Source organism: Molossus molossus, unplaced genomic scaffold, assembly GCF_014108415.1.
Source record: "Molossus molossus isolate mMolMol1 unplaced genomic scaffold, mMolMol1.p scaffold_m16_p_11, whole genome shotgun sequence".
Classification (NCBI taxonomy): domain Eukaryota; kingdom Metazoa; phylum Chordata; class Mammalia; order Chiroptera; family Molossidae; genus Molossus; species Molossus molossus.
Genome location: NW_023425346.1, coordinates 91,893,116 through 91,915,345, shown reverse-complemented (window position 1 = coordinate 91,915,345; position 22,230 = coordinate 91,893,116). Strand labels below are relative to the sequence as shown.

General features: G+C 56.4%; 1 protein-coding gene across 1 annotated transcript; it reads right to left on the bottom strand.

Annotated features, from left to right (window-relative positions):
• Positions 1–340: 340 nt before the first annotated feature.
• ASIC4 (acid sensing ion channel subunit family member 4) lies at positions 341–21,755 on the bottom strand. Its single transcript, XM_036254341.1, has 10 exons — positions 20,777–21,755; positions 5,923–6,067; positions 5,702–5,829; positions 5,351–5,513; positions 4,782–4,838; positions 2,692–2,845; positions 1,498–1,589; positions 1,342–1,421; positions 924–1,028; positions 341–737 (listed from the first exon to the last, which is right to left on the bottom strand). Exons 1-10 carry the CDS (start codon positions 21,356–21,358, stop codon positions 624–626), a joined length of 1,620 nt encoding a protein of 539 aa, XP_036110234.1. The 5' UTR covers positions 21,359–21,755; the 3' UTR covers positions 341–623.
• Between the last annotated feature and the right edge of the window lie 475 nt (positions 21,756–22,230).

Below are 22,230 nucleotides of genomic sequence, written 5' to 3'. Positions count from 1 at the left end.
GGTCTGAAAGGTCCGCCTGCTCCCTGTGGAGAGGACTCTGGGGGTGGGGATGGGGCAGGGGGAATTGGGAGCTGAGCCAGGCCTGCTGGGCCACCCACTCCCCCTGCCAAATGAGCTGGCCCTGGAGAGGGGCAGGAAGTAGAAGCCCAGCAGTCCCAACTCCTGGGAGCCCGCCCTCCTGCTGACTCTAGTGCTGGGACCCTGGCTGTCACTGAATCACCCATCCCCATAGCCCCACCCACCTTCTATATCTGTCCCCCACCCCCACCCTATCCTCCCTAAATATATACAAATGTACAGAGAGTTCCACCCCTTCTGGGGTAGGCCACTTCTACCTCCCTCTCTTCTCCCTTCTCCCCTTCATGGGGGGCCATGGCCTGCTCTCCAGCCCTCCCTAGGCACCAACCTCGGGAGAGGGGGTATGGACAAGAAGGACCCTTGTGCGAAGCAGCTGGTGCCAGGGTTGGTGAGAACAGGAACTGAGTATCCTCCCAGTGAGCACTGCCCTCTTCCCCTTGGCCTTGGGCTGACCCCAGGCCTTCTGTCCCAGAAGCAGAAGGAGACTATGTTGGGAGGCAGGGAGAAGTCCCAGACTCCTGGGTCCTTTCAGACACAGCATCATCCTAGCAAGCGAAGTCTTCAAAGAGGCCTCCTGGGGGGCCATGCAGGTGGTGGTGGTTGGGGAGCAGGTTGCTGGCTCCCCCTCCTTCAGCCCGGGCCCGGTTTGGACAGGGACTCTGCAAGGTGAAGAGGGAGAGTTCAAGCCCCGCCTCCAAGCCTCACACAGCCAGCCTTTCCTTGTCCCCTGTGGCAGAGGCTCTAAGGGAGCCAGGAACCCCTCTCACAGGCTGATACAGAAATCATGGGGGCACTCTGTGCTGGGAGAAGGCGCTGGCTGCACACTCAGCAGGGCTCATCCTCACCTGCTCCTTCAGCTCCTGCAGCCCTAAGGTGGAGATGCCCCCAGTGGAGGTCCGCAGGGGGGTCTTGGGACGACGCCACACCCGCTTCAGTCGGTCCCAGGACACCTTGGGGTTCAGGGTGGGGGGATAGTTGTGGGCTTGGGAAACTCGGTAAAGGAAACTAACCAGGCTCACCCACAGGACTTGCTGCCCAGCAACCCCCCACTAGGACTCCCCGCTCCTCTTCCCCCACCCCCTTCTCCCTACTTTTCAGCATTCTCAAGCCTTCTAGTGAGTCAGGGGACCCTGGCTAAGAACCCAGAGCTTGACCTCCCAGCCAGCCAGCTCCACCAGGAAGCCCACACTACCCGTCTGCCTTCCCCACAACCTCTCCTATCCTCCACTAACTGCGATGGCCCCTGATAGGCCCCTTGCTTGCCTCATAGATGTAGTCCAGGATCTCCAGTAGTGTGAGGATGCTGGCCCCGATGAACAGGCCCATCTGCCCCCCGAGGTCTCCTGGGGATCATGGAAGCAGGGTCAGAGGGAGAAGGCCCAGTTGATCCACACCCATGGAACCTGGGCCAGGTCTCACCCAACAGGGCTGACAATCCATAGGCTGCTCGCTGTTCCATGGCCTCAGAGGTCAGGGCTTCAAAAAAGACATCTAGGACGAGGAAGTTCTCTCTGCAGAGACAGGAAGCAGGCTGTCCATGTGGGACCACCTTCCCAAGGAGGTGGCTGGCAGGGACATCCCAGGCCCCAGCAGATGCTGATCTGAGACTCCCTGTGCAGGGAAGCTGGGGACTACCTCAGACTCCCTACAGCTGTGAGAGGAGGCAGTTCCAGATACATTTAGCTTCACACTTTGAGGGTTAGCAAAAGGCCTGGAAGAGCAAGAATGCCTGGGTCTGCAGATTCCCACCTACCTTCTCCTCTAAAGCAGCAAATAATGCTCATCCCTATACCTCTCTAGAATCTTCACTGGCTCCCTATTGCCCAATAGTCCACTCCAAAACTCTTCCTCCAGACTTCCAAGACTGCTCATGATCTGTTGCACTGTGCCTTCTTATTAAGCTGCTTTCTTATCTGTTTCTTATCCCCTCCTACTGAGGCCAATCTCCACACTATCCCACAGTTCTCTAACTGGGATGCCTCCCCCCCTTCCTCTTCCTCTCACAAATCTGCAGTCTTCAGAGACCCCGCTCATGCCTACCCTGCTTCCCCTACTCCACGCACAACAGTCTCTCCCGGGGCCTGAGAAGCAGCCCCGCACCGTCACACATGGGCTCATCCACAGATTGTGGCACGGGTTGTGTTGGAATCATCTCTGTCCCCACAGGACCCAGCACTGGGCCCAGCACCCAGAGGATGCTCAGCGTTTGTAGATTGGCTGCAGGGTACCAGACCCAGTGCTCAGTGCTCAGTGTGGCCCCTCCTGCAGGCCACCTCATTCCTCTCTTAGAGCTTGCAGCTTCTCTCCCTCAGCACAGCATTCCCTCAACATGCATTTAACAGCCCCAGGTCGCTGGGGAAGAAGACACAAATGGAGAGTTCCAAAACAGTGGCTACGTGCAATGACAGAGATAGGTGCAGGGTGCTGAGGCGGCTCAAATGAAAGGTGTTTGGACCAACAAGGGCTTCCCTGGAGATGAAGACAAAGGGTGTGACTTGGAGAATGGGTAGGAGTTAGGAGAGAAGGACTATGAAAGCATTCCTGGCAGGAGACTCATTATTAACACAGATGCAGCCTCCTCCCCGTCTCCGCCACGCACATGCACACACATACCGTATGTAGGTCTCATTGCGGTTGTACTTCCTGGCCAGGTACCGGGCTGAGCCCCTGTTGGGAATCCTGACCATGGAGATTTCTTTCCCGTAGCGGGTCAGGTTGCAGGGAGTAGGACAGAAACACGGGCCCTCAGAGCCCCCACCCAGGGAGTCTGCAACACAGAGGCACCAACTGCAGTGGGGGGGGGGGAGGTTGGGGGCAGGTGGCCCAAAGGCCCAGACTGTCCTGAGGCAGCCACATCCACACTGAGGACTTTTACTGACCAGGCCTGGCACTGCCTAGAGGAAAGTGGATGGGGGGGAGGGGTCCCCTTCCTGGACCAGCTTCATACTACCCAAGAAAGTAGGTGAAGGCAAAACTCCCTGGCACCCTCCCACAGGCTTGTCCCTCTGCCCTCCAGCTCCCTGGGGGCAGGGAGGTCCTCATGGCTTAAAGAGAGGGCACAGCCCATCCATCAGAGCTAATCAAAGACATGAGGCCTCAGACATACAAGGGACTTGGAGAGGATGCCAGGATGAATGGGTGGATGGATGGTTGGACGAATGGACAGATGGACAGACAAAAGAACAAGTAGATGGATAGGATTTGTATGCTCAGTGTGCTGGGTTTTCTCTGTTCACCCCTTCAAACCCACTCTCCATTCTCCTCCATCTTTCTCTGTGCCCCGGAGGCTGAGCTCTGCCAAATGCATCACCTCACTCCCTGGTCCTCTGCCTTTCGATTGGGTGTGGCCAGCGGGAGGCCCCAGCAGGGTCAGAAGGCAAGGAGAGGAGAGATACCAGGGTATTTCCTTCCCCCACTTCCTACTGCCGGGCTGTAGTTAGCAGGGGCTTCATCCCTTCTCTCTGAGCACAGCTCCTGTCCACCAGTCCCCCGGAGACCACAGCCCTCTCTCGGTTCCAGAAGGGCTCCCTTCCTGTCCCCATCCAGGCCTGGAGGAGTAAAGCCTCCCTGGTGTTGCTAGTTCTGTGGAGTCTCACCATCCCTTGTGGTTCACTCATCCCTGCTCACACGTCTGTTCCTTCTCTAGACATTCTTCAGTCACCCCTCTGACTGCCACAGTTGGTGTGTGAGACAGAGAAGGTCTGCATGTGATTCTACTGTCTCAGCATCTCAGGCCCATCACTTCTCTCCTCCCATGGCCCCATCACCTGGATTATTGCGATGCTCTTCTGAGCAGTCACCCTGCTTCTAGGCTCACTCCCCATCTATCCATTTTCCACATCCAATCAGTCACCTTCCTAAAATCAGATAGTATTCTTGCCTTGCTTTAAGCCATTGTTGGCTTCTCAGAGCCACCTTACTCATCCCCTCCCCCACCTGTTCTCTGCCCTCCAGCCACATGGACCTTTCGGTCTCATAGACAGACACTCTCTCTAGCCACAAAGCCCTAGCATGCACTGTTCTTACTGTCCAGAGCATGTCTTCCTTTTCACCTGGATGACTCTTATGCACCCTTCAAGTCTCAGTCTCTGTCACTTCCTCCAGGAATCCTCCCTGACTTCCCAGGTGGGGCTGCATGTCCTTCCCTGGGGCCTTGTAGAGTCCCTGAGATTCCTCTACCCAAGGACTAACACAGTGTCTTAAAGCCTATCCACAGCCTTGCCAGCAGTGAGCTCCACAAGAGCCCAGTCTCACCTCCAGCACCAGTGCAGGCTGTAAAGGGCTATAGAATGAATGAATGAATGAATGAACGAACGAACGAACGAACAAATGAAGTGCAGATCAGACAGGGCATATGGAAAGGTGGCATCTGCCTTACCCACATTGAGAGCCAGCAATGCATTTTTCCTTATACCAAGAAAGAAGTAATTTCACTTCCCCAGAGAGGCAAGCTCATTTGCTGAACCAAGACAAGAAGCCTGGCTTCTCTGCAACCCCTCACCCTGTTGCCTCCACTTACCCAAACGTCCATACCTGCAAAGGTCCTCAGACCCCTGGAGGTATGGGATAAGGCTTAAACCCCAGGAAGAATCCCCCAGGGAGAGACAGAGAGGAGGAGAAAACCAAAGCTACTAAGAGAAGGGTGGACAGAGAGGTAAAGAGGGGGGTTATAAGAGGCAGAAAAGGGAGCAGGCAGCACGGACCCAATGTGTGGTCGGCACACTCAATGTAGATATTTGGTGGGCAGATGGTCTCGTTGCCTGAAAGAAGAGAAGATTATTCCTGGAGTCTACGGTTCCATCCCCTCTCCCCCACCACATTCCCAAATGTTGGCACACTGTGCGTGCACACACACATGCACACACATGCCCAACATGTACACATTTGCACATACATATGCAGGCATGAATGTATACATGCCCATGCATAAAAGCATGAAAATATACACATGCATATAGATGTGCAAACATATGCACACAAATTTATATGTACGTGTTCAAGCACGTGCACGCAATCTCCAGAAACACACAGATACAGGTGTACATGAGTACATGTATGCATAAATACATATCACCATGCATGTGTGCCGTCTGTGTGCACATGTTAAAACATACATAAAATCCCAAACACATGGGTACACTCACATGGGTATAGACATGCACACATGTTGCACACATGCACCTGCCCGTGCACATGAGTGGTCCTCTGCCCCTGGAGGTTCTGGAGCCTGGCAGGGTGGCACAGAGGGTTGGCAGGGAAGTGGGGTGCCCACCTGGCATGTGCACCATTCGGCAGTGGCAGCGCTGAAGCACGGCCTCCTTTTCACAGCGCAGCCGGCAGGCAGACACACTGTAGGCTGAGTAGCCCTGAAGCTCAGGCTCCCTGAGCCCGCTCTCCGCCCGGCAGTTGCCCCAGGGCTGGGGCAGATAGGTCAGCTGCAGAGGTGGGCATGATGGGGTCATGCCCAGGAGTCCCATCCGGCCCTCCAGTGCCCACAGCCCCAGCAAAGTCCATGGGTGGACTGGTGGACTGTGAGCTTGGGGGGGCAAGTCTGGTCAGCATCCTCTCTAAGCCCAAAGGTCCAGCCCCATGCCCAACCCAATGCCCAGCTGGAGGTGTTCACCCGCTGTTCCTGGCAGGACACGAAGGTCTGGAAGCCTGGGGACACGCCGAAGCCCAGCTGGTGGATATAGGGTGGCTCCTCCTGGCTGTGGATCTGCACTCGGATACCAGCCTCAAATGATGTCTCGTCTGCACAGTGGAGACAGGGTCATTTGCAAAGCCATCCCAGGCAGGGGCCCAGGCCAGAGTCCCCAGGCTGGCTCTGTCCACCCGCCTGCATACTTGTCTCTCTCCAGATAGGCAGGTACTCCTCCTGCTGGATGTCCAGCATTATCTCCAGGCCACTGCCCATGCCCCCCGCCCGGCTGGGAAGGGAGCTCTGCGGATCTGCATTGAAAGTATAACACTTCCCATAGCGAGTATAGACCTGTGGGGCGAGAGAGAATAAAAGGAGAGATGGAAGGAGGGGCCAAGGCAACTCCTTAGGCTTAGGGTTCCCTGTCCCCCCAGCCTCTGAGGGCCACCAGACTGCCTGGACAGCCCTGTGCCATATTCCAGCAATCGATCTACAGCTCAGCTTCTCACCTGAGCTCCATCTTTATGCTGACATCCTCCCTTAGATGATTAAAAGGCATCTCCAGCTTAACAAATCAATAGCAGAATTCTTAACATCTTCTCAAATCCACCCCACCCCCCCCCACACACACACACCACCATTCTCCTCCTCTGAATGAAGGGTCCCACTCTACCAAATTTCTCAAGTCAGAATCCTCAAAACCACCCTCGCCCCCACCAGCAACTGTCTTGGGCAATTCTACTTCTGAAATCTATTTAGAATCCATCCACTTTCCTTCCATACTGTGTCCCCCCTTCCACCATGGTCACGCAGTGGGCTCCTAACTGGTTTCTCTTTGTCCACACTGGCCTCTGCCTCCAGGCCACTCACACAGTAGCACCTGCCGGCTTAAAGCCCAACAGAATAAAGCCAGACTCCTTCCCTAGCCTGCAAGTGTCTATGTGATGTCGCCCTTGCCCACCTCTCCTGCCACTCCACCCCCAGCTCTCTGACAAATCCAAACTCCCGGTGCGCCTTCCTCCTTGGCCGTGGTTCATGCAGGTCCCTCTCCTGGAGTGCCTCCCCCTCCCATTTTGGCATGGCTAGCTGTTCATCTCTTAAACCTCAGCTTAAATGTCCCTTCCTCATATGCACACCCATGTACCACACACGTTCAGTTTCACCCTCCACCCATCAGTCAACATGTTTGTTGGTTTGCTTAAAGTAGTTATCAAGACCTGTGATGATCTTGTTTATCTGTTTGTCTCCTAGTTCAATGTCCATCTCTCCCTCATCAATAAAGTTTATGCTGCACGAGAGCAGTGAGCCTGTCTGCTGTACCCAGCACCTGGCCCAGTGCCCAGAGGAACGCAAAGGACACAGAAGTAGTTACTGCAGCGCTGTACGAAGCCCATCTTCTAACTCTGCAGAGAGTTCTATGGCATAGACACCAGATGGCGCTGGCGCCCCAGGGATGGAAGTCGAGACTCCGCTGGCGAACTAGCTGTGGTGAGGATTTGCGCAGCAGCTGGGGTGGGGAGGAGATTGAGGGAGAGGTGGCTCACCCCACAGACCCGGTGTCAAACCCATCACCAGCAGCACCCTCCCTGGGGCCAGGGGTCGGCGCACTCAATCACTCTCTCTCGCTCCCCATCCCCTCTCCTTGGGAACATTTCTACACTGGCAAAAACTGGGAAGAAAAGCATGAGGCATGCAAGGGAAAAGATATCCTAAATGCCTAGATTCAGAGGGAGGGTGGAGAAGGGAGAGGGGCTGCGGTGAGGGCAGTGGGAGTGAGTAGTGCTGAGAACTGGGGGACTGGGGGCACCCTGGTAGCAGGACAAGGTTAGGTCTCCCATCTTCACTAGGTTCATCGCCCTGCAGATCCTCCCCGCTCACACGGTTCTTGTATCACCCCAATACCTTCCTCCGGATCCTAAAACAAAACAAGCACCGTGCAGTTCACAGAACATGGCCACCTCCACTGCTGCCCCATTTTATCCACTCAGCAACCCTGCTATGAGGTAGGTTGGATTAGCCAGGTTATTACAGACAGGAAACGGCAGCTCAGAGAGGTGATGTGATTTGCTCAAGGGTCACACCGCTGGTCAGTGGGAGAGGTGACATTCATGTAGATGCACGTGCCTGATCCCCCACCACTGATCTACCCTACCGCAGGCCTCCACTCTTGTTTCAGCTTCATCCGGCTGAAATAGGACCCAACCCCCATCCCCTTTGCTCCATCCCTCCGTCCCTTCCACTCTCCTCCTCTCCACACCTTCCTCACTCTTTCTTCTTCGCATCTGCTGCCTCTCAATTCCTCACTTCCTCATCTGCCCCTCCCCTCTTCCTGCATCCTCACATCTTCCGGGTTCCAGTTCCTGACTCCTCTCAGCGTCACCCCTGGCCAACTGCCTGCCGTGTGTCCGTCCGTGGGGCAGTCGAGGGCATCACTGGCAGTTCCAGGGCGCTCTCTCTGGCCCAGGCACGGTGCTAAATGCACAACACACAACTGCATCCTCACAGCCACACTGTGTCCTGCAGATGAGGAAACAGGCTCGAAGAGGTGAGCCGGTCTGCCCAAGTCTCCAAGATCAGTGCCTCTCAAGCTTCAGTGTGGCCACCTGCACACAGAGCACCTGGCATCTTGACAAATGCAGATTCTGTGTGTTAAAGGTACTGGGAGGCAGGACTGGTGGCATTTCTCGCCACCCGCTGGGTGCACTTTGAGTAAAAAGGCCCTAGATGAAGAGGGGTGGCAGGGGGCGAGTCCAGCTAGACTCAGGATCTCACCAGAGAGAGGGGAACCCTGAAGGGGGCTGGGTGCAAGATTTCTGGGTCCCTAATGGTGTGGGAGAGGCAGAAGGGAATATATAAGTATTTGCACCAAATTTCAAAGCACCCACCCTCTTCTTATTCTGGACCAAGATGTTGGATTCTGCTTTTGCTGATGCAGACAGTTTTGAGCATATGCTTCAGTTGAGAGGCTAAACAAGGCATGAGCCGAGTGGGGGACTAGAGTAGTAAACTGCTCACTCGTGTCCCCCAGCATGCTGCACCACCTCGGCCCAGCCCTGACCAGCAGCGACTCATGGTCTTTCCACAACTTAGCCTCATCCACAGGACAGTGGGCTGCGGAGGCCGGAGCCCGGCATCACCATCGGCCTTCCCACCGCCCAGCACAGTTTGCAGGAGACACAAGATGGAGGGAAGAAGTGCAAAGTGAACCCTGTCAAACATCCCCTCTTTGTACCAGGTCTGTGCGACGTGCCTGTGATCCATTTCCTCCTTTGAGCTTCCAAGACAACCATGTGAGGTAAGTATTATTGCCTCCATTTAATGATGAGGACCCTTAGAGAGGGCAAGTGACTAGGCTAAGGATATACAGCAAATAAATGACAGCAGAGATTCAAACAGAACTGAGCTCGATGCCAAAGCTTATAAAAACACCCAGTAGTGTTCAGTGAATGAATGACTCAGGTAGATTCCTGACCCTGGGTGGATTGGGGGCTGCCTCCCTACCCGATACCTTCAACATGTACACTCGGACACATATTGCATGACGCCGAGCCCAGCCCTGTGCAGGGCCAGGCCAGGGGGGAAGGCTTTGGCTCTAATGGCTTTAGAGGGGAGTGGTTATCTGGCATCCCTGCCTCGAGGTGGCTGTGCAGAGTGTGTGTGACAAATGGAGATGGGTGGAAGGACTCTGCGTCTGATGGGTATACTTTGCAGGAAATGGGCAGGCCAGACTGGCAGGGCTAGGCCACCTGCACAGCCCGGGTCAGGCCCAACTGCTGGGCAGAGCAGAACGTTGCTCTGGAGACGGTCCCTGGGCCAGGCAGGCAGCAGCAGGTGGAGCCTCCAGCTCCTAAGTGGCAGAACATTTGTGGCAGCACAGCCCACATCCTCTTCCATGGAGACGGCACGGCCACTCTGCCACAAGGTCCCACTGGCTGTCCACTGCTCTCTCCCCACGGACTGGCCTGGAAGGAGGGCATGTGTACAGGAGTTGAGAGTTCAGGGCTCAGCCATGGAAAGGGGAGGTTTCAGGCCAGGATATGCCTTGATGGGTTGAGGGGATGTCTCCAGATCACTCATCACCAGCCCTCAGCCTCTGGACCTTGTCCCCATCTCAGACCTCACCTCCTCCTCCTCTGCCCTTCCTTGCTCTCTGCCTTAGTTCCTAGGTCTACCCTCCTGGCCTTGGCTGAGCACATGGCCTCCCAGAGCCCTTCTGGACCTAGGCTGCACAGCTGCTTGATGAGAATCTGTGCTGCGTGCAGACGCTTGGACCCCTCCACCACCTTCCTTCTGCCAGCCTCTGCCTGTCCCTCTCTGACTACCCCGTCCCCACCCCCCTATAGCCTGGACCTGCTCTGGGTCTGTCTCCCTAGCCTCTGTCCCCTGATCTCTGTCTTTCAAGTCCCTCCTCCCGGCCTATCTGTCCTCAGCATTTAATCAATTACCCATCTGGCCTCTCTTTCTCTGCGCCTTGCTTTTTGTTGGCCTGTCCATCCCCCTAGCCTCTGTCTTTCCCTCCCATTGGCCTGCCTACCTGTCCCCTACACCCACTCCACGCCCCATTCCTTTGCCACCTACACCTCCGTCTTGTATGCTTTCCTCCTTTCCTCTCTGTCTGTCCCTTAGTCCAGCTGTCCAGTCTCTGCCTCCTATCTTCCTCGTAGACTTTTCCCTGGGCCTGAGGCTGCCTCGACCCCTCCAGCCAGGGACCCCTCCTCTGGTGCTCTCCCCTCCTGCCCTTCCTCCAGGTCTGCCCCAGTCAATGCTCAGGGGCGGGGAGAGATCTGAGCAGTGGCTTTCTCAGTCCCTTGAGATCCATCTATCCACAGCTCCCATTCCCCTGGCTGGTTTGCCTGCATTTTCTGCCACCCCACCCCCACCCCTCATCCTCCCTGCAGTCACAGAGCTCATGGGGTTAACAGGCAATTAGGAGGTCCAGGGCTCAGAGCTTTGAGGGAGAGGGCCCAGCCTCCAGGAGATAAGAGCGACCAGGAGCAGCAGAGGCTAGGCTAATCCCAGAGCTAATCTGCAGCCTGGGCTTTATCTACACAGCTTTTTGGGCACCCTGCCTCTGCCAAGGCACTGACAACTCCCCCCTTTTCCATGGCAGCTTTATTTCCCCCGAAATTCCACCAGCACTCCTCTGCTGCAGGCCGGCCCCATGCCTCTCGGGCCCCTGGGATCCTTGCCCTGCAGCCCTGCACTGCCCTGGGGTCCAGTCGAAGGGGGTGCATCTTCACATACCCGGGATTAGGACTAGCACCCCAAGGCTGGAGAGCTCCCAGCCCAGTATTAGTCAGGGGTGGCACAAGCCGCCAGGTTCGAAGTCTCCTCCTTCTCTATCCTCACGGGGCAGAGGAAGAAAGATGCTGCCAACTCAGAAAGCCTGGGGTGTCTGCGTTGGAGGAACTTGGAAGTCACTCAGTCCAAAACCCCACTGTACAAAGAAGCCTAGAGATGGCAAGGTATATATCTAAGGGCACACAGAAAAAAAGGGGCAAATTCAGAAGGACAACCCTGCCCCCAACTCAGGGGCTCCAGCATTCTCTACTAACCTCAGTCACCCCCAGGGAGTGAGGAGACCCTGGTCCCAGCTCCATCACTGACAGCCTGTGTAAGCTTGGTTAGTAAAGTGATTTATTGACTTCTCTGGACCTCAGTTTCCTCGTCTGTCAAGTGAGGATAGAAATTCCTGCTTGATTTATTTCACAGGGTGGTTGTAAGTCTCAAAATAGACAAAATGTATGAAAGCCATTTGCAAAGTGAAATCCTATACATGATGCCTCAATATTAGTAATAAGAGTGCTGTAGAGACCAATAAGAACCAAGCTGGGGCAGAGATTGACTACTGCATGCAGTGCCAGAAACAGAGCCACATAAGCTCATAACATGGGCGCAGAGGCACATATTTTGAAGTCTGACAAAACAGGGTTCAAATCCTGGCTCTGCCGCCAACTTGAACAAACAACCTTGGGTGGTGATTTAACCTCTCTGAGCCTTGGATCTCTCATCTATAGAAGGGGCATGGGCATTCCTTTTCCTAATATTGGTCACAAGGACTAGAGATCAGTTTTGAGTGAGTGCTCAAGAAAAGGGGGAGCCCATTTGGGGGACGGAGCTTCCTGCCAAGATGGTGCAGCCATTTTGATCTTGGATTCCCGCCAGGCCCGTTCTCACAGGGCCTCATGCACCTTGCTAAAGGCTCTCTCGGCAATTTGGGAGAGGCAGTGCTTCGTAGAGAACAAACTTCTGCAAAAAACGATACTCCCAGGCTCTGAGAGAGGGCTCTCCCACCAGATGGGAAGAAGCTCGGGGAGGGGGAGGCGGGCACAGGCCAGAAGCCCAATGTGGTTCACACCTGGGCCCTGCCCTTACTGTCTGTGGGATTTGGTCTCAGTCATTTAACCTCTTGGATCCTCCATTTCTCATCTGTAAAATGGGAGTAATAATAGGCACCCTTCAGAGGTATTATGAGGAAAGAGACGATGTACATAAATAAGAGCCACAGCTAATATTTATTTAGTGTTTATTCTGTGTCAAGCACAGTCCTACGTGCTCTATTAACTCCTTAATCCTCGCAAAATTCCTAAGCTGGAGATCTCTTATCATCTCCATTTTACAGACCAGAAAGGAGGCCCAGAGACCGTAGGGATCCTGCCTGGGTCACACAATGTGGTGGAGCTGGGGACCAGGCAGTCTGGTGCTCACAGTCACTGTGTGATGAGATACATACACCCGGCACTGCATCGGCAAACCAACCGTAGGTGCTCAAGAAATGGTGTGTGTTCCAACAACACTTATTTGTCCGACACTTGAGCCTGTACAGTGTGTCAGGAGCTGTGCTTGGTACTGGGGATGATTCAGAGAACAAAACAGACGTCTCTGCCCTGAAGGAGTTTCCTGTCTAGCTGCAGAAACATTCATTTATTCAAAAAGTGTTTATTGAACACTTACACTCTGAGCCAGGTGCAAAGCAGTGGCAACAAAACACCAAATGCACAGGTATAGACAGATCATTACTAGTTGCAATTGGTGCTAAGATGGGGGACTGGTGCCTGTCCTCTGACAGTGGAACAGGGGTTCAACTGGGTTGGAGAGTAAAACTCCCCAGAGCAAGCCCAATCACCCACCCAGGAAGGGCATCCAGACCGTGCCAGAGTCAGACAGAGGGAGAGTACCCTCTCCCCAAGCAGGCCTGGCCCCTTCCCTTACCACATGGCCAACAGAGTCCCCCACCCCTCACCCCCACAGTCTCCACGTGCTTTTTGGGTGAGCTCCACTCTAGGGTAGAAGTGCGGTGGGTCTAGGAGGAAATGGGGGCAGGGTTTGTTCACATGGAAATATGTGAGAGGAGGTGGAAGAAAAGTAGGAGCTGGGTCTGGGCCGTGTGAGTCCAGGCTGAGCCGGAGCTGGGAGCCAGGGAGAGGCTGGGGCCGCGCGAAAGAACGCTGTGATTCCAGGACGCAGGTAAAACGACCAAACCTACTCCCATGTAACAGCTGCCTTGGCCTTAAACCCTAGAAAGTCAATTTTTCAGGCGGGAATATTTTAAATTTGTAATGAGGTCCTTCCCTGACTTTCCCGCCCCTCAATGCAAAGTTATGCGTTAAGAGTTTTGCTTACACAGTGGAGCACACGCCCCCAGCCGGGCGGGAGTTCAGGAGCCCAGACTGAGAAGGTGGCAGAGGCAGTGATGGTGGAGGTGGTGGTGGTGGTGGTGGCGGTGGGTGGGTGGGCACTGCCCCGGGCCTCATCGCCCCCACCCCAATCTCCACCCCCGCACAGACCCTTGGGCGTCCAGGCTGGGCCCACCCCCACCCAGAGAGCAGCACCCTGAGGGCCGCACCCAGCGCCTTGCGTTTTCTGCCCCCTCCTCTCTCCCGCGGGGCAGGCATCCATCACGGCGCCTGAGCGCCCTCCCTCCCGTCTCCTCCGGGCTCCTCCGCTCTCCTCCCTGGGTTTGCCTCATTTGCATTCCCTCGGCTCCCGGCTCCTCGGCAAAGTGACCTCCGCACACAGCGGCGCCAGAGGCTTCCACCGCGGTGGGAGCCACCGCCACCCGGCCGGCCCGGGAGGGGAGAGGGGACGCAAGCCTGGACGGTGGGGCGGGGCCCCGGGAGAGGGCTGCAGAGCCGGTCCGGCTGGCGGGCTGAGAGCGGAGGGAGAGGCCTGGAGACGACGGGCGCAGAGGGGCTCGGGTGGGGTTTGAACCTTCGACCTCAGGTCACCAGCGGGGCGGGAATGGGACTTGGAGGGCAGTGCCTGGCCGACGAAGTTGCGCCCCAGAAACGAAACCCCTGCTTGGAACCTGGGGTTCCCCGACACCCCGTTTCCCTCCCCCATGCACCCCCACTAGAGAGGGGCCAGCAATACGGGGGAGGGCCCCCGAGGGTTCCCAGCCTTCTCGGGGGCTGCCTAGCCCCCGTCCCTGCTCCCCTGGCCCGCCGAGCTGCCTCCCCTCCCCCCGTTTGGTATTTACACCTTTCACACATTTGTAAGCTATTATCCTGTCCACGCTTAGTCACCGCTGAGCCAAGCGCCACGGATTTAGCTCCTTTAATCTTTCCTCCTAAATCAATCCTCCATTTCCCCTTAATCATCCCGTGGCTCCTCTCTGAACTCTCGCTGCTGCCTCGGCTGCTGCAGCCCATGCCTGTCTCTCTGGAACGGCTCCCCCTCCAACCCAAACCGGGTGTCCCAAGGGCATGATGAACATTTTGGGGAGGGGGTGGATTTTCAGCGCTGCCAGCCTCTGGCCCGCGAGCCAGGGTAAGAAGTGTAGACACCCTTTACCCATTTTGGAAAACACAGCACTCTGAACCCTCCTATTTCCACCCTCGGGGTCTCTGTCCTCCTCCTGCCTTCCCACCCCCATTCATCTGGGATGGTTCCAAGACCCTAAGCCTGCACCATGATTTGCAAAAAAATAAAATAACCCAGAAAACCACCTTCGGGCCTCTTGTCCACGGTTCTGGCTGTCCCCACCCCATCTGCTTTAAGGAGGTGGCACTGCCGGAAGAGCCTGGTAGGGCAGGGAAACACTGATAACTCACCAGCCTGAGGCTGCCCTCTCCTCCCCTCCTCGAGGGTGGCTGTCCATCTCTCCTTGACCACCCTTAGTCTGCACCCGACATTCACTCCCTCCCTTCGCCCAGGGGTCTCAATCGGAGCAACCCCGAGGTTCTGATGCTCCGTAGGGTGCTCCCACCTCCCTGGTCTCCATTACTGACCCTTCCTGCCCCCAGCCTGGGTCCATCAGAGGCAACCCTGCCTCCAGCCACCAGGGGGAGCAGATTCCACCGGGACGCGTAAGGGCAGGGGTGGGAGTCCAGAAAGGAGCACGGGTAGGGGAGAAAGAGAAAGGACGGGAGGGGGACGTGGGGGCCATTTCTTCAAATGCTAATCAGCGTCTTCCGGCAGTGCCGGGAGAAGCTGAGCTGATAATGAGCCCAGCTCGGGGCTGATTCCTGATTAATGAAGAGGCCACGGGGCTGCTGAGTGGGGTTGGGTGGGGCACGTCCTCATGGCCCTCCCGCTGCCCTTGCAGACCAGCCCTCTGTAACAGTAACAGCCCCTGCCCTTGGCTGCTCCGCCAACACCACTTAAATGCCCGGCCAGCTCCACTGGCCAATGAGAAGCAGCCGGACTGAGAGCGCCCCCTCCAGGAGGGCCTGAGGGGCAGCAGCCAGTGACCGTGCAGAGGGTGAGGGCTAGTACACTGGGTTTCTGCAATCTGTGAGTTGTAGGTACCCCACAGAGGTTTTTTTGTTTTGTTTTGTTTTGTTTTGTTTTGTTTTTGGTACGTGTCCCTAGCGGGAACCGAACCCGGAACCCTCTAGTCCGCAGGCCGACACTCCAACCGCTGAGCCAAACCGGCCAGGGTGAGTTTGTTTTTTGTTAATCAGGGAAAATTTTATTAAAATAATCAAGGCTCAGGACTTCTCTGGACAAACTGGAAGAGATTTTCAGTTCTGTGGACAAATTGGAAGAGATTTCAGTTCTCCTCAGACCCCACCCTTCCCTATGGATGCCCTCCTCAACCTGACCTGCCTGGCTCCTGAAGGCAGGACCAACCCTGAACTAGATGTTGAATGAAAGGTTCTCAAGTTTCATGCCTCAGGAGAAAATGGGGCCGGAGGGACAGAGAGCTGGACAAGGGGTGGTGAGTAGAGGTCAGCTCATCTGGAAGGAGCCCTGCACCTTCCAGAGTCCAGGAGGCAAGGGGCAGCCCTCAGGCCCTCAGAGCCAGTGGCAAAGGTATGGATTTGGAATGTGTGTGAAGTAGCCCCTCCCACAACCAAGCGGAGGGGTCAGAGACTGTTGGCCTGACCACACCAGGAAAGGGAACAGGCTCAGGAGGAAGCTTGGACAGAAGGCAGGGGTTTGCTAAGGGGCCTTGACTTGAGGGCTAGGGGAGCCAGAGAGTGACAGAGGGCTCCCCTTGCCTCAGAGCTGTCCTGGCGGCAGCTGGGGTGGAGCTGGGAGAGGAGGGAGAAGGACAGGGAGGGGGACTGCCCAGCTGGAAGAGGCCTTGTCTAATTGTGCCTGATTAGTAGAGAGGAAGAGAACAGGGCGAGTGATTAATAGTCTCGGCAGTCACCAGCATGTGCAGAAGGAGGGTTGGAAGGGGGAGGGAAGTCAGAGCCCAGAGGAAATGGAGACAGTGAGGTGCCCACAGGTCCCTGGTTATCTGCCCCTCTAGGGGCTGCCTGGACCCCAGAGAAGGGCAAGATCCTACTCATGTCTCCTCAAGGATTCTCCATCTCCCCCATGCCTCTGTTTTCCAGACAATGAAATGGAAAAGACCAAGGTCATATCTTGCACCTGAAAAGAAAGGTGTACTGCTCATGTGGTGTAGTGGGACACCTCTATGTCCCCATACACAGGCCCCGTCCTCAGCTCAACCTGGGACCTGAGCCCAGAAATTAGATTCTGGGCTTCCAATCACAGCCCGCAGCTGTCACCTTATAATCTTTGATACCAGTTGGAGTTCCTCGCCCCGCCCAATCCGGCAGTCTGAACCTCCTTCCTAGGACCAGAGCCGCACTGTCCAATGCAGCAGCTACTAGCCACATGAGGCTGTTGGAATTGAACATTCATTTTCTCTGTCACACTAATCACATTTCAGATGCTCAATAGCCGGGGTGGCCAGTGACTACCATGTGGGGCAATGCAGATACCGAGCACTTCCGTCATCACAGAATGTCCTGTGGGCTAGCAGTGATCTCAAGGTGTACCCACACGCCTGCACCTGTGCACACGTGCATGGAAATGGGGGAGGGTTGGAGAGCGTGGGAATGCTATAACAGGAAAGGGGGAGAGTTATGGGCCTGAGGGTTAGAAAGGGGGAAGCTGGTGATGAAGAGGAGCAAAGATGCCATGGTATGGATCAGAAAACAGCAGGTGGTGCAGAAAACAGTCAGGTTAAAAGAGCCAGGAGTCGGGGTGGTGGCATTTTAACAGCTGACACTTCCGAAGTGCACACTATGTGCCTGCCAAGCAGTGTGCTGAACCATCTCTTTAATCCTCACAACCACCCACATTTTTTTTACGTTCTAATATTCTATTTAATGACGACGGGAAAGTGATGCTTAGGGAAGCTTTCTGCCTCCTCCAAAGGCACACAGCTGAAAGGGCAGAGCTGAGGTTCGAATCCACATGGTCTGGCTCCGGAACCCACACACTTGACTGCCATACCGTACAGTCCCCAGCTGAGAGGAGACGGTGAATTTTAGAGTCATCCTTGCATTTTAGAGCTAAAGAAATGACCCTAGGAAGAAAGAGATTTCTGCCTTCTAGTAAGCGGGCAGGCCGAGAGCAAGCCGCAGCGGGGTAAGTGAAGAAGGGGCTGGAGCACTAGGGCAGGGAGCAGATGGTGGAAGAAATCGGGGAAGAAGGGGAGAACATACAGGTGGTGGTGAAATTAGGAGGTGGAGGTGGGAGTGGGTTGATAGGAGACTGTGTAAGGAGGGGGAAGGGCTAGGTGGAGGGGAGCATGGGTAAAGAGGGGAGAGCATCCTCACCACCCAGGAGCCATCTCCTCTCCCTCTCTTCTCCAAACCTCGCCCAGCCCAGCCTGGCTCATTCCTTGAACCTTCCCAGTTCTCTTCGGCCCAGAGCAGCCTCCCTCTCTGAACTCAGGCTCTTACTGTCCATGTACCTAGTTTGGCCATTAATCCCAGCACCTCACGACACCACTTGGCTTGCATGGCTGGTTAACTCTTGCATGGTTGGTTAAGCTTTTGAGCGGTCCTGTCCCCATTCCACTACAAGACTGTAGGCTGGTTGAGGACAGGGACTGGTGACCAGGGCTTCCCTTCTTTGTTCTGCCCGCAGCACCTGGCAGGGAGCCTGGCACGTGGTAGTTGCTCAGAACACCATGTTGATTAATTGAGTAAGTAACTGAATGGGAGTCAGTGAGGGGATGTCAGGGAGCTTGGGGGTGGGGGTGGGGGAGAGCTATCGCAGTGGTAATAGAAGCAAGAGCAGCAACTTAGGGCACTGGGGGAGGGTGCATTACCCGGAGTAAAAATAGGCTGGAAAATGTGACATTTATTAACTTGGATTCCGGAGGAAAGGTCACCGCAGAGTGGGAGTGGAGAGGAGGAAACAGGAAAAGCAACAGAAAACACACAACAGCCCCTCACCCAAAGCCTGTCTCGGTCACTGCCCATTTCACCACTCACGCCTTGGCCGTTCTCGCCAGCTAGTCCCTGTACCCATCGCCCCACCATAGATCCCAAATCTCTATCATGGCTCCACGTTCTCACCACAGTGCATAAAGGACCTCATGCCCTCATCAGAGACCCCACGTCTTTGTCTCCGTGCCCCTCCTCCCATCTTGCCACAATATACCCCGTCTTCCCCGCTGCCATAGATCATGGGTCCCCATCCCAACCCGTAGTCCCAGACCCTGTGAATCGGCAGCAGTCTCAGCCCTAGAACGCCAGGTCCGATGGACAATTGCACCCAGCAGATGAGGGGTGGGGTACAGGCAGAGGGTATGAGGTCTAGGTTAGGTGAGGGACAGGGGGAGCAGGATCCAAAGAGAAATTCCTTCCCCTCAATGCTTGCTTTGCCCCTCCGCCTCTCATCCTCCTGCTGCACAGCCGAGACCCACAGACTTGTACTATCCTCCTCTCTCCAGCCCCAGCGTACATAAGGGCCTGTGGGAAATCCACCTTTATTCCTGCTGGGGCATCCCCAGGATTCAGAGGGACTCGCCAGCCTTGATCAGGGGACTCCCTCTTCCCATCACCTCTGGCACCTGCTCCTTTCCTGAAGGCCAGGCAGGAAGCCCCTGCCTCCCTCACCTAACTCCCTTGTCCTTTCATCTCTTCCTCCCTCCCCTCACACTGAGGTTTCTTCACCCTCTCCTTCCCTTCCCACCCCAGCCAGGGCCTGGGACACAAACCGCAGCCCAGGGACACAAAGCCCCCATTGATTTCTGCCCCAACGGCACCTGCTAAAACCGGGCTCTGTCCCCCTAACTCAGAGGGGTGAGGATGTCGCATAGAGGAGCCCCACGGATCTGAAAGTCCACATTCACACTCCGCACCCCATCTCTTTTGGGGGACACTCACAGCCCCGGCTTTGGGAGCAGTGACTTTTTCGTCAAAGAGGGGGTTCGTAGCTGGATGAGAGGTCAGTGCCCCTGTCTCCTCTCCCAACACAACGTTCTCCCTCTGTTCCTTCCCCCATTTCTACCCAACTCCCCCCACCGAATGGCAGGAGGACCCAGAGGCTGCGGGCACCTAGTGGGACGTGTTGCCTGGTGATACTGAGGCAGTGAGTGAGTGAGAGCCCGGGCAGGGGTGACCCGGCCAGACGGAGGGAAAGTCCTCCATCTCTTGGGCTAGCCCTGGAGGCTGGGCTGGAGATAGCACCATGTTGACAACACATATGTGGGTATGTGTCTGGGCAGTGGTAACATGCATGAAAACACACATGCACAATACACGGGACTGAGATAGGCATCTTGAGCACCAGGAATAACAGCTCCCTCGTGGCTGGGTGAATGGAGCACTGACAGACAGACAGCACACAAGACACACCCCCACACTCACATACTCCGAGACGGCAGCAGCAGTCCCCACAGGGGGAGCAGGGGTTGAGATAGATGGGGGGTATCACAAGAGGGCATGGTATCCCAGCATGGCCCTGTCCTTGGCAGCGAGGTAAGAGCTGGGATGTGGGCACAGAGACAAGTAGCTCTCTAGATGTGTGGGCGTGCAGGTGTGCACGTGAGTGTCGTGGCAGGGACACTGTGTGTGACAGGGAGTGTGCAGGAAACTGTGTCCTGAGCTGTAGAGGTGTGTGTGTGTGTGTGTGTGTGTGTGTGTGTGTGCTGGGCAGCCGTGAGGGTGAGCCATGCACATAAGAGTGAATGAGTGATTCTCAGTGTCAGAGCCAGAGCCGGGCAAGGGAGCAGCAGGAATCAGGAAACAGAGGGAGGGACTGGAAAGTGGGAGAAGCCAGAGGGGTAGCATGAAAGAGGGATGTGTGAGGGAGTCTGTGAAAGGGGGTGTGTGTGAGAGACACAGAGACAGAAGAGACACTGGCACCCAGTGTCCACGAAGATCCTCTTTATCCAGCCTGCCGGTCGGGCCAGTTCCCCAGCAGGCAGTCCGGGTCCCTCCCTTGCTGGAGCCCCCAAACACCTTCTCCCCATCACCCTCATTTGGTAAGGAGAAGAATCCAGAAGCCACAGAAGAAAAGTGGGGTCAGTTGGTCCAGCCTTGGCATGGTGCATTCCTTCCCTGCCCGCTGACCAGCTTGGGGGCCCCTGGGCCCCCTCCAGGACCCCCAGCCTCAGACCTGGGCACTGCAGCGGCAGCAAAACCAAGAAGAGGAACAGCAGCAGCACCAGGGTAAGCCCCTGAGTGTCCCCTGCTCCATGGCTGGGGAGCCAGAGGGAAACACCAGGCTTGGGGGAAGCTCGAGGCCAGCCTCTGGTGGCGGAAGGAAGGGAAACCCTGTTGAGGATGCCCCCACGCACCACCACCACCCTCCGCCAGCTTCTGGCCACCCAGGCCAGGCGGGCCAGCTGGCAGGACTCACCACGGAGAAGTTGCTGGCGGAGCAGTGATGTCCACTGAAGTTGCAGCTCTTGAGCATGTCGGCAAGCTGGTGGCCAGTGCGGTTGAGGATGTCTACCATGTCAGGCTCCGGGTAGCGCAGGCCAGCGGCACGGTGCCCGTCCCGGTCTTTGGGGGGCAGTCCTGTCAGATTGGCCAGGTGGAAGATGTCAGCGTCGCTGAGTGCTGAGTGCCGGAAGCGGTTGATGTTGCAGAGGGTGACAGCCGGGAAGCCCGCCACTGGCGCTGGTGTGGCGGGATCCATTGCCACCAGGTGAGGCCAGGTCAGGTAGCCCCGGGCCAGGCCTGCTGCCTGGTACAGGAAGGCAGTCAGCGAGGTGAATAGAGCCAGTGCCCACAGGGTTCTACGAAGTCCATGGGGGCCTGGGCCACAGGCCCGGCCCAGCCCATGCAGAGTGCTCCTGCTGGCAAAGGTGGCCAGGTCCCGGGTCGCTGCTGCCCCCTGCGCAGCCCCCAAAAGGCTCTGCTCATCCCCTGCCTCCTTCTCCTTGGGTTTCGCATCCTCCTCTGCAAATTTGATTTTGCACACAATCTCGATCGGCATCTGTCCCCGGCTGCTGGGACTGGCCAGAGCCTCCCTGCCCCTGTCCCTCCCTGGCCAGCAGCCCCCGGTGCCCTCCGGAGTGTCGGTGGTGGCAGCGGCTGCTCTTCTAAACTCAGGGCAAGCTGGAGGAGGATGGGGACAGGGTGGGGGCCCGAGGTGGGGGAGTCACTCCCACTCCCAGCAGCTCCGCAGCCCTGGTGCCTCTGCCGCTGCTGCCTCTGCCGCCGCTTGTCTCTCTCCTCGATCGTCTCCTTGTGGCTTCCCTTATCAGCACCAGCACAGCTGTCAGCCCCTGCGTGTGTCCCTGCGAGCAAGCGAGTGAGCTGCTCCGCCACGCCGTGCAGCCCCAGCCGCTCCGCTCAGCATGTGCTCCGGAGCCCACCCCGTGCTTAATAATTCAGGACATGTCAACAGCGTTTCACCGGCAGCACGGGCGGCAGGAGCCAGGCCAGGGGAGGAGGCAGCCCCCAGCCCAGGACAGGGATTCCTGGTCCCTGCTAGAGACCTTGTTGAGTTGCCCCCAAACTCTTGCTCTGCCCTAGCCATTCATGGGGTCCTCACATGGCCCCACTCCCAGGCCACCCAAGAAAGAGTGCTGCACACTCAGAGTCCTCAGCTCATTCTGCCACTTTTCTGGACCACACCCCAGGAGGGGTCAGCAGCTCCAGCTCCCGGTCTCCCTAACTCCTGACTCCAGCATCCAGCCACCACCTGACCCCACTACCCTACTCACAGCAGCTTCTAGAAACTCCTTGGGAGAGCCACTTGTTTGAATGGGGAGGGGGGGCGGTGCAGAAGAAGGCAGGACAGACAGACAAGGGGACAACAGTGAGGCCACCAAGATCCTTAGCTTCCCCAGAGCTTTGCTCCTG

Coding starts and splice junctions, on each gene's coding strand:
- ASIC4 (XM_036254341.1), bottom strand. CDS start 21,358: ATGCCGATCGAGATTGTGTGCAAAATCAAATTTGCAGAGGAGGATGCG. Junction 6,068..20,776: donor CCGCCAGCAACTTCTCCGTG/GTGAGTCCTGCC, acceptor CTCGCCCCACAG/GTCTATACTCGCTATGGGAA. Junction 1,422..1,497: donor TGGATTGTCAGCCCTGTTGG/GTGAGACCTGGC, acceptor CATGATCCCCAG/GAGACCTCGGGGGGCAGATG.